The sequence below is a fragment of the Peromyscus leucopus genome, chromosome 4 (genome assembly GCF_004664715.2).
Source record: "Peromyscus leucopus breed LL Stock chromosome 4, UCI_PerLeu_2.1, whole genome shotgun sequence".
NCBI lineage: Eukaryota > Metazoa > Chordata > Mammalia > Rodentia > Cricetidae > Peromyscus > Peromyscus leucopus.
In genome coordinates, this window is record NC_051066.1 from 146,832,060 (window position 1) to 146,843,945 (window position 11,886).

Here is an 11,886-nt window from a genome sequence, read left to right on the forward strand (position 1 = left end):
TTTTGTTCTTTTCCATCATTATTGTGTTATCTATTTTGGAATATTTTGCCTTTCTACACATACTTTAAAAAATTGTATAATCATTTATTTTTCATTCATACCACAATCCACGGCGGGCTGAGTGACTCTTACAGATGCTGACTCAGGAATCCACGCTCCTTCCGTCTTGACACTACTTTCTCCAACATGTACCCTCCAAGCTGTGTGGAGGAGGTGCGCAATCATGATGATACAGAACAAGTTTCTGGTTCTCACTCAAAACTGGAAGAACAAGACTCAGAACAATCTCAACAGGTAGCCCTTAAAGGCCACTTAGACTGTTGTCTATTTTGTAGGTTTCTCTGAAGTGGTCAGGAGAACTGCTCAAGGATTTCTAAGAGCAAGTGTGCAGATGGACATCACCTGGGCCAGGTGGTCTGGCAGCGCCAGGCCGGCAGTCATTTGCGTTGTAATTCCTGCAGACGTGGGCACCCAATCTATCACGGTTTCTTCACTCCTGCCTTTTCTACTGTGGGAGCGGTGTCCTTGTGCCCTCTGCAGACAAAAGACTTTCTCCCGCCAACACGCCCGCATCCTCTCATATCACTAGGACTGGGACCTACTTTGAGACCACGTAGTGACCACTGACGGAGGGACCCACCAAGGCATTTAAACCAGGGTGTGAAAAAAAAGACAGGTTCGTGGGCTGCGCTGTTGCCCCTTTAAGAGCTCCTCCAACTGCACATGCTCAGTTCAGCTATATCGCGCGCAGGCGCACAGGTAGCAGCGGATGTTTACAGCGGCCGAGGTCGGTGCGAAGCGACCGAAGCGTCCAAAGAACTGCTGTCGGAGTCTAAACCCGAGGGCAGCTAAGCGCCCAGGTAGAGCTGTTGCTGCCCCTCGGCCCTTCCCTCTGTACCTGTTCTCCAGCTCTGGTTACCGGTCCACTAGCGTCCGCTTTCCTTAGCATCTTTTGAGAGTTTGTAGCCCTAGCACCTGCCCCCACCCCATCTCCCTGCCCAGCACCCTTCACACCAAATCTTCCTCCAGCACCTTCCCTTCAGCGTACCCCACCTCCAACTCCCCACTCCCCCAACCTCCGCTCTCTGTTGGTAACTGTGATATGTTTGCTCTAGATCTACAGCCTATTTCTGATTAAGTAGAAAACGTTTGCAATTAGCTCAAGGGCAAGTCGGGCATTGACAAGGTTTGAAACAAATTCCACCTTGGGTGGTTATTTGAAAGAAGGCAGAGTATCCTGCAGAGGAGAAAAGAACGGACCTGGCTGGGTAAAGGTCTAAAATAGCTGGAGAGAATTTGCAGGGGCCTGGTTCCTTTGTTTGTTTTTTATTAGGCCTGTTCCTCTGCCACCAACTCAGTCATCTGATTATCTGGCCCTCAGCTCTCTTGGACCTGCACTGTTGGTCTCTGTTCTTGTCAGCGAAGACGTGGCTAAAGTGGGCTCCATTCCGATGTTTGGTAGGCTGTCTTTCTAGAATGAGGTATTTAAGAGACTCAGTACTGATTTTATGTAGAGGGAATTGAAGTGGGCCCTCTGAGGTGGTAGGGTTTGGCCTCTCCCTTGGCCCAGGCTTTTCTTCATCTTCCAGTGAGACCTTGCTGGGAGAGTTTTGAGAAGTACATTTCTTTATATCTTTTTAAAATTCTGGTAGTTCCAAAGCTTTTCTATGCATAAAACAGTCAGCATATAATACTATTCAGGCTTTAATTTGATTCCACCGAAAATGGTATGCACTTAATGCATACCCTCCAAGAGTTCTGGTTTTCAAGGTAAGAAGCCTCAGTTATTCCCATCATTCTGTTGGCAGGATGATCGTTTGGGACCCATTTTCCCAGAAAGATATCCCCATAAGAAGTGACATCCAGCCAGATAGTGGTGGTGCACGCCTTTAATCCCAGCACTCAGGAGGCAGAGGCAGGTGGATCTCTGAGTTCGAGGCCAGCCTGGTCTACAGAGCAAATTCCAGGACAGCCAAGGCTACACTGAGAATCCCTGTCTTGAAAAATCAAAACCAAACCAAAACAAACAAAAAAAAGTGACATCCAGATTTGACTGTGGGCCTGCTTGTGTAGGTTTTCCAAATGCAGCATAGATCAGAAGCAGAACCCCCTTAGTCCAGCTTCACTTGTGTTGTTGCTGTCCATTTTGAGTCCTTCTGTGCTATTGCTGCTCAGTGTTTTCCTGTGTCCTCTTGTTCTGTTGGCCTGTGCTAATCACTTCTGAATAAGAATAATAAGCATTACAGCAAGTAGTAAAATTTGTAGTGTAGTGAAGGAAGGACAGCCTCCTAAAAATGATTCTTTACCTTCAATCAGAGTCAATGTATTGCATTCTGTTGTAGCAATACTATTTAGTTTGGTGAGGGTGTTTTTTTTCTTTCTTTCTTTCTTTTTTCTTTTTTTGACATGGTGACTGATCATGTCCAGGTCAGCAGCAAGCATTGATGCTTCCATGCAAGGCAACTTTAGATTGTCAGACAAAACTAATATTAAGTACCTACTCCCCAACAATAGCAACAGATAGGGCTACCTTGGTGTTCTGTGTAGTCTAAAGAATTATCTGATATGGAGCATGATCTACAATAGCTCCAGACAGCTTTCTGTTTTAAGTGAGTGAATTTAATAAGCATATAGCAAGCAAAAGTAAAAGAACTAGTGAGTAGTGATAGAAGTAGCAGATAGATAGCAAAACCTCATCAGATTTAGTACTCACATCTAGTAGAGATGACTGGAGTAGTCCATTGAGGGAACAAACAAAAGGTTATGGCAGAAACCATCTGAGAAAGTCCCATTTGAGGCAGCCATTTGGAATTCCTGATTGAGAGCTCCAGGTGAGACTTCCCAGTTTAAAAAAAAAAAAAAAAAAGATTAGCAAAAAGCAGACATCAAGTTGGGCACTTATAATCATCTAGTAGAAATTGACTGGGGAAGTTGAGGCAGTCATCTGGAGTTCCCAATATAACTTTTTCCATGGGTAAGATTGCCATGGCTGAATTTCTGGCTTCCTGTTCCTACTGAGGTATTTTTAAACCTTCTGATAAACAATAGTCTTGGAAATGATTAACCTTTTAGCCATTCTCAAGGATACAATATTTTACTCCTGGGCTGTTTTGCTCTTCCTTTCCCTTAATCATAGAATTAGGTGCCCACCCAGCCCCAGGAAAAGGTATTTTGGAGAATATTTGGAGACCACTGGAAACAAATATGATAGAGCTGGTACAAGAGAGTCCTTACTCTCATCATCCACTTTCAACAGTCTTAAACAGCATATGACAGTTTACCAATATAATGCACATTATACTTGGTTATGAAAATATTAACACAGTGGAACTGTGATAGAGTAACAGAGTATATTTGAGGTGAAGAAGATAACTTTCTTGATTCAGTAGGATTTGTGGCTTTTAAAGGTCTTTTCCTAAATTGGCCTATAAGCATATAAATACATTATTCTATTTTCAACTGGTGTCCCAAATTTTAAGATGACTCTGTTAAATCAGTAGTGTAGCAGTAGAACTAAGTGGCTTATCCAAGATTAAGACCAACCTTATTAGCACTAAGGACTGGTTACAGCTGGAGACAAAGGTTCTGAATCTACTTTAAAAGTAGATGAAATTTAAATAGTTGAACCATGATTTGAAAAGTATTATTTGTCTTGATTATGAAAATGGAATATTTCATCATAAAATGGAAACAAATGTGTATCAAGACATAGTTTTTCACCTGTTGTAAGATGCCAGCATGGAAGTTTTTCACTCCTAGGCTTAGTTCTCCAGCAGTGCTGTTACCAGTTGTGCACATGGGTGTGTACAGAGACTGTCTTCAGTATTCTAGAGAGAAAACTGTGAGGGGAGAGGAATCATAACAATTTTGTTGTTATTGTTTGAGACATGCTCTTTCTTTTTTCTTTTTCCTTTTTCAAGACAGGATTTCTCTTGTAGCCTTGGCTCTCCTGTAACTCACTCTGTAGATCAGGTTGGCCTTGAACTCACAGAGATCCTCCTGTCTCTGCCTCTTGAGTGGTGTGATTAAAGGCATGCACTATCACCCAGCCTGAGACAGGTTCTTATATAGTCCTTGCTGGCCTGGAACTCACTGAAGATGACCTTGAACTCCTGAACAGGAGGCTGTTTTGATTCATAGTCTACAAATCTTTGTATCATTCCATAGTCTTCAGCAGTTTATATCAGCACCACCATCTTGTAAGAAATAAAGCCATTATTTTTGAAAACTCACCTGAGGTCAATATAAAACTGGGGAGGATATCTTTCTTTTTCTAGGAAGAAAAAGACCTCTCCAGGATAAAAAAATATTCTCTGTTCGCTGATCAGGGCATGTTGTATTTTAGTAGTTGGACCTAAAGGAGATGCTTTCTTCACCAAGATAGTGTGGGAAAAGATAAGAAGTATACTTTTTTTCTTTTCTTTCTTTTTTTTTTTTTTTTTTTGGTTTTTTGAGACAGGGTTTCTCTGTGTAGCTTTGGAGCCTGTCCTGGAACTCACTCTTTAGCTCAGGCTGGCCTCAAACTCACAGAGATCCGCCTCCCTCTGCCTCCTGAGTGCTGGGATTAAAGGTGTGCGCATAGAGAGCAAGGGGAAGCTGTGGTAGGGAAGTAGGACACAACATACTAGCAGTGACCACTTGTACTGCTAAACTTTAGCCTTGAAACTGATTTTTTGTTTGTTGCAATAAAGTATTTGTTACTATTTGGGGAGAAAGTTTTGTGGATGTTTTTACCTAAAATTTAAACATTGGAGTAACCAAATCAGTAGGTTGGATGGATTGCTTGTTGTGGGTGAGTTTGTGTTTATGTTGAGATTTAGTGCTCTGGTTAATGTTGGGATACCATTAAATTTGAATTTCAGGATGACTCAGTGGGTAAAGGTACCTGAAACCCAGCCTAAAGATCTGAGTTCCATCCCTAGGATCCCTAGGGATCAGTCCTGCAAATTGTCCTCTGACCTCCACTTGTGTTTTGTGACACATGTGGGTCAGTATACATACCCTCCCAATAATAAATATAAAACTTTTAAAAAGTTGAATCAGTTAAACATCAAATGGCTTATTATTTGTTGTTGACTTTAATTTCTAGTGGAAGTAGGATTCTTTTTTCCTAATTAAAAAAATTGTGTGTATGGGCTCACACATGCCATTGTATGGATGAGGAGATCAGAGAACAACCCAGTGGCATTGGTATCTTTCCTCTCATCTTTATGTAGGTTCTGGGGAATGAACTAAGGTTATAGGCTTTGTGTGGCAAGTGCTTTACCCACTGAACAATTCCTTCGGCCCTGTAATCCCTGTTCCCCATACCAGTATCTTTGGAGGGTGAAGTGGTTATTAACAAAAGATACTCCTGTCATTATTATATTTAGAATTTAATATTTGGAAATAGCTTGTGTTTAGAGCTTTCATTATTTTGCTCTTACCTTTAATGTAAATAGTTATTAAAATTTTAATTGTAGTCTTGCTTGATTGTAATCTTGAACATGGGCGGTGCTGTGAGTGCTGGTGAGGACAACGATGAGCTCATTGATAATTTGAAGGAAGCCCAGTACATCCGGACGGATTTAGTAGAGCAGGCTTTCAGAGCAATCGATCGAGCAGATTATTATCTTGAAGAATTTAAAGAAAATGCGTACAAAGACTTGGCGTGGAAGCATGGAAACATTCATCTCTCAGCCCCGTGCATCTACTCGGAGGTGATGGAGGCTCTGGATCTGCAGCCTGGGCTCTCATTTCTCAATTTGGGCAGTGGTACTGGCTACCTCAGCTCCATGGTGGGCCTCATTCTAGGTGAGTGTGGATGCAGAGCTTGAATCCCCTCTGCCTTAGGATGATGTGGTATCGTTTTAGATAGAAAATGTAGTAGGCTGGTTGCATCCCCTGGTGAAGAATATGGACCTCCTATCAGTTGCCCAAAATTTAGCTACTAGAGGTAGATGACTGGATGATATCCACTTGTCGGCCCTGAGTTGTAAGTTTTGTTGTCTCTTACCTGTATTGCCAAATTCTGCTGTGAATGATGGAAAACAGCAAAGGTGTATAAATCCTGACTTTATGTGATTTCTTAATTTAACCTAATCACTCTTTTACCCTTTTTCCCCACTGGGTGTCATTAAAATCCTTTGGTAGTTGAAGTTCTTTGTAGCAATTTCTGTTACGTTGTTTGCTACTAAAAGAGTAATAAGTTTATAAGTTTATGTATTTTTAAGGAATTTTCAGATATGGATGGAAGGGATTTCTTTTTTTCTTTTCTTCTTTTTTTTTTTTTTTTTTTTTTTTTTTTTTTTTTGGCGTTTCAAGACAGGGTTTCTCTGTATAGCTTTGGAGTCTGTCCTGGAACTCGATCTGTAGACCAGGCTGGCCTCGAACTCACAGAGATCTACCTGCCTCTGCCTCCCAAATGCCGGGATTAAAGGTGTGTATCATCACTGCCCAGCTGGAAGGGATTTCTTAGGTTATCATATTTGGAGTCATTTAGGCTATTTTCTGTACAAGTTGTAAGAATGCATGTATGGTTATGGCCATTTCTGATATTATTATCAGGATTATCAGCCAAATAGCTATTGAATTCCTGTTTTGTGTAAAATGTATATTGGGGCAAAAACTTTTCAGATGTTGCTTGTTTTTCTTCTCAATTGAAATAATTTTTAATCTTAGTTTGTCTTTGATTGAGACGTGGTTTCCATGCTTTGAGAAAAGGACACAGGCCCAGATTACTTATCATTCCTGTGACTTGCTTGATTTTACTTGAAAAATTTTACCTTGGCTAAGGTAGTAGTTTTTGCTGGGGGGAACAGATAATAAAGCAACCTAGGCTAACGAAAAAAGCCGGAGGAACTGAGGACATGGCTTAGTGGGTAAATGCTGTACAAGCATGAACCAGAACATGTAAAAAGCCAGGTACAGCAGTGTGTTCTGTAATCTCAGCGCTGCAAAACAGAGATAGGATTTTAGGGACTTGCTTGGCCAGCCAGTTTAACTGAGTAGGACTCTGTCTCAAACAGTAACTTGGGGAGTGGAAGATTCCTGATGTTGATCTCTGCCATGGATACTCATGAGCCCACACGCATGTGACCACACACACACACACACACACAGAGACATGTGTGCTTAGTACCTATGAAAAGAGTAAGCCTGGAGACACTGTGGCACTCCATAAGTGCCAGTAGTGTTAATGAAAGTGCTGTGAAATATAGATTAAAGCCTAATACAAGATTTATTTGTAAATATAGGTTTCTTCTTAAATTTGTTAGTAAAAGCTACTACTCTTACTTTTTTTTTTTCAATTTGCAAATTATTCTTTTAATGTTTGAGCAGCCCAGGCATCAAAACAAATACTGTGTTAATGAATGAACTATACTACACATTGAAAGACTCCCTTGAATGGTCTGTAGCCACAAATGTGCTGAGGCCTTAAGACCTCATGAGTTTCTATAATTACACATTACATAATTATCTGTGTTGTAATTAGTAAAGTACAGAAAAAAAAAATGAGCAAGGGTTCTTTTCCTGATTCTAAGAGCTTTGTTATTCTCAACCCTTTCAGGTCCTTTTGGTGTAAACCATGGGGTGGAGCTTCATTCAGATGTGACTGAGTATGCGAAGCAGAAACTGGATGTCTTTATCAGAACAAGTGACAGTTTTGACAAGTATGATCAGATGCTACCCATTGGTTCAAACTAAGGGTGTTAACTATAAATAAAAAAAGCCTGTTTAATATGCATATGCCAGTAAACATAGTTAAAGTATGGTTGGATGATCCCAGGTTATATGTGTGCCTACCTTATTTACTGTATTATTTTAATATTCTCTAGTCTTGAGGGCTTTATAGTTTTTATTTTTTATTTTTTTGGTTTTTTTGAGACAAGGTATCCTCATATATCCTCATGTAGCCCTGGCTATCTTGGAACTCACTATGTAGACCAGGCTGGCCTTGAATTTACAGAAACCCACTTGCCTCTGTCTCCTGAGTGCTGAGATTAAAGGCATGTACCGCCATACCTGGGCAGCTTTTTTTTTTTTTTGTTTTTTTTTTTTTTTTTTTTTTTTTTTTTTTTTTTTTTTTTTTTTGGTTTTTGATACATGGTTTCTCTGTTTAACATCTCTGACTATCCTGGAACTCAGACCAGATGATCTTGGATTTATAGAGATCCTCCTGCCTCTGCCTCCCAAGTGCTGGGATTAAAGGTGTGGGCCGCCACCTCCCAGCCAGCTTTGTGTTTTATAATTTATGATACTTTACATTAATTTTCATCAGTATAGTAAGAGAAGAAAACAAAAACTTTATTCAGTTATCATGTTCCAGTATAGAAAACTTTTATCACCTAATTGTTTCCACAATAAAATGGTTATGTTTATTTTTGAACAGTTTATGTAAGTAGCTCTTGGCATTTAAAAAATGCCACTGAAGTTCTTAAAGAATGGAAATTTCAGAGAACAAAAAGTGTCTTTTTGCCGATAGTGGTAGACAGAGACAGGCAGATCTTTGTGAGTTTGAGCAGCTTGTTCTACATGACAATTTCTAGGCTAGACAGTAGAGAGAGCATGTCCACATAGAGAAAATGCTGTTTAAAACCTCCTGTTGGGGCTGGCAAGATGGCTCAGGGTAGGTAAAGGCACTTGCTGCTCAGAGTGATGCTCTGAATTTGATCTGTGGAAACTTCTACAAGTTGTACACACACACACACACACACACACACATCATGAATAAATAAATCAAAATCTAATAAAATCTCTAGTTGCTTGTTAAGCAACTGAATGTGGTGCTGCACATTGTAAAAACAGTGAAAAATGGTAGCTGATGTTGCTTTATATTTGGATCATGGTGGAACATTCACTTTCATTCTATTTTGATTGTAATTTCTAAGGTTCTATTTATATAGTAATATAGCTTCTAGCTCCTGGATATGGAAAGTGTTACCTTGTCCTATGATTTTGTAATTAAAATATAACCTATGGTAAGCATAAACTTGTTTTATGTACTTGTTACAATGACACATGTAGTTACAGAAAACTTTTTTCCTTGCAGATTTGACTTCTGTGAACCTTCCTTTGTAACTGGCAATTGCCTGGAGATTGCTCCAGATTGTTGTCAGTATGATCGTGTGTATTGTGGAGCTGGTGTGCAGAAAGAACATGAAGAGTACATGAAGAATCTTCTCAAAGTTGGAGGGATCCTTGTCATGCCCTTGGAAGAGAAGGTCAGGTTCTCTACACAGCTGACATTGTGTATACTCTCCTTCAAGTCAGCTTATGTGTACTACTTTTGCAGTAGCTCTGCCATGTTATTAACCGAGGACAGGTATGGATGTGCCTAGGTCTTCCATACCCTAGGTGCTGTGTGTGTGAACCTTCCCTTACTTCCTTTCTCTTTTATATTTGTTCTTCCTTCTGTTTTTTTTCTTTCCTTCTCCCCACTTTTTCTCCCTTCCCTTCTCTTTCTTCTTCCTTCTCTTCATCTTTACCCCAGCTCCCTTTGTTGTTGTCTTGTACTTGCTTGATACTTTGATGGAAAGTATTTCACACATTTCCCGCTTTTCAAAAATTTTCTTGTATAGACTGGCTTGAGTTCATGAATGTAATTTTTAAAAAATTATTTATTTTTATTTTATATGCATTGGTGTTTTGCCTGGGTGTATGTCTCTATGAGGTTGTCAGATTCCCTGGAACTGGAGTTACAGACAGTTATGAACTGCCATGTGGGTGCTGGGAATTGAACCCGGCCAATGCTCTTAACCACTGAGCCATCTCTCCAGCCCCTCATGAATGTAATGTTTAGTCATTTGATTTTGAATCTATATCATTTTGTTGTTTAAAAGTTGCATTTGGTTGATATATCTCTTAGGTGTGTGTGTTTATGTATGAGTGTTCACATGTGTGCATGTATGCATGTGCATGTGGAGGCCAGAGAATTGACATCTGGTATCTTCTTTGATTGCTTTCCACATTATATATTGAGGCAGGATTTCTCACTTGAACCCAGAGCTCACCAGTTTGGCTGATCTAGCTAGCCAGCTTGCTCTGGGGATTCTCTGTCTGCACCTTCTGAGTGTTGAGATTACAGGTGAACCACACCATCTGCCTAATGTTTAATTGAGTGCTGGGGATTGGAACTCTGGTTCTCCTGTTTGCATGGCAAGCACTTTACCAACTGAGCTATTTTCCTAGTCCTTTCTTATTTTTTAATATTTTGGTTTTCTTTTTCATATTTTCTTTGTAAGTGATTTGTTCAGGGGAGTAGGTTATTGGTCTCATAGTGTTTTCGTACACCCTGGATTTTGCAGTTCATAGATGCATGTTCTTCTGTACTTTGTATTTTCTACCTATTGGTAATTAGATCTAGAGGCTTAGTAGAGTTTACCTTTGTCATATTTTGATGGAGGAGAACACAAGAATATAAGGTATGTATTAAAAATAGACATTTGTCTTCATTATATAAAGGATTGATTCCAAGACCACTTTTTTTCACTCATGATGACAAAATATGGAGATGCCTCAGATCCTTTCATAAAATCATGTAATATGTTAGTGGCATATGACCTGCACACATCCTCCTGTGTACTTTAGAATACCTCTAGATTAATGGTAATATGTGGTAGCGTATCAGTGCTGTATAAATAGTTGTTTATTGTGTTGCTTAGGGAATAATGACGAGAAAAATCTGTACATGTTCAGTAGTACACAATTTACTTTCTGAATATTTTTGGTATGCATTTGCTTGGATGTAAGAACATTGGATCTATAGGACAAGTTCTACTTAAGTGTGTAGGCACAAGCAGCTTCTTTGTTTACTCTTCCTTACAGAATGATAGTACCCTGATCCATTGTTTCATTAAGAACTATAGAATAATACATTTAAATTCCTTCATTTTTTCTGTATTTAGGTGCTCGTTAACTTTGATAAAGAGAAAACTGCTTATTACTGATTTGGTCCCCCTGAAGTATACATTATGTAAGACATACAGGATAAATTTTGGTTATTAATATTTGCTTATTAATTTTCTGAGTAATTTGGCTTTTTGTCAAAGGGAGGTGACTAATAAGGCTTTGTTTTTTAGTATCAACTAATTTTGATTGAGATCATTTTAGCTCTAGATTAATTTGAAGAGGATAGGCATCTTCATACTATTTCCATCTGCTCATCTAGATTATGAAATGCAGGTTTATAGTTTTATTTAAGGTCTTACATATCATTTATGTGTTATATTTAAATGTTTGATTTTCATTCTAGCTAGAAACTATCCTTTAAAAAGAAGAGGCTTCTGGTGGTACACACCTTTTATCAGGTGGAACTCTGAGTTTGAGGTCAGCTTGGTCTATAGAGTGAGTTGCAAGACAGCCAGGGCAATACAGACAAACTCTGTCTTAAAAACAAACAAAACAAAACAAAAAAGTTTCTGGGTGATGAAGAGATGGCTCAGCATTTAGGAACATACAATTCTTATAGAGGAACTGAGTTTAGGCAAATCACCAAGGTCTGTAACTCCAGCTTTAGAGGTTCTGAGGGGCTCTACTGGACTCTGAGAGCACTGGCACTTGTACATATACCTTTACACACACACACACACACACACACACACACACACACACACACACACACACTTTAATCTTCAAAATTTTCTGAAAAAAAAATGTTTTTGCTGTTGTCTCTGAATATGATTAATCTTTAGATATTTCCCTAGTAATTGTGCTTTTTAATCCTTTTAGAGAATCCTTAGTTTGGCCATTTACAGACTGTCCTAGTCACATTGAACACACAGAGGCTTTGTCGTTAAATTGGATTCTTTGGTACCAATCCTATAATGTAAAGTGCTTTGATGATCTACATTGCTATGTATCAGCTACAATATCCCACTGCACCCCTGAAGTGCTATTAGTGAGAGT

At 39.3% G+C, this 11,886-nt stretch overlaps 1 protein-coding gene across 2 annotated transcripts; it reads left to right on the forward strand.

Annotated features, from left to right (window-relative positions):
• Positions 1–91: 91 nt before the first annotated feature.
• On the forward strand, positions 92–9,994 carry Pcmtd2 (protein-L-isoaspartate (D-aspartate) O-methyltransferase domain containing 2). Of its 2 annotated transcripts, none has more exons than XM_028885187.2 (5): positions 92–860; positions 1,334–1,458; positions 5,463–5,793; positions 7,550–7,652; positions 9,032–9,994. In XM_028885187.2, exons 1-5 carry the CDS (start codon positions 770–772, stop codon positions 9,318–9,320), a joined length of 939 nt encoding a protein of 312 aa, XP_028741020.1. In that variant the 5' UTR covers positions 92–769; the 3' UTR covers positions 9,321–9,994. The 2 variants fall into 2 exon arrangements, with proteins under 2 accessions (XP_028741020.1, XP_028741021.1); XM_028885188.2 differs by having other exon boundaries at positions 1,382–1,458.
• The last annotated feature ends 1,892 nt before the right edge of the window (positions 9,995–11,886 follow it).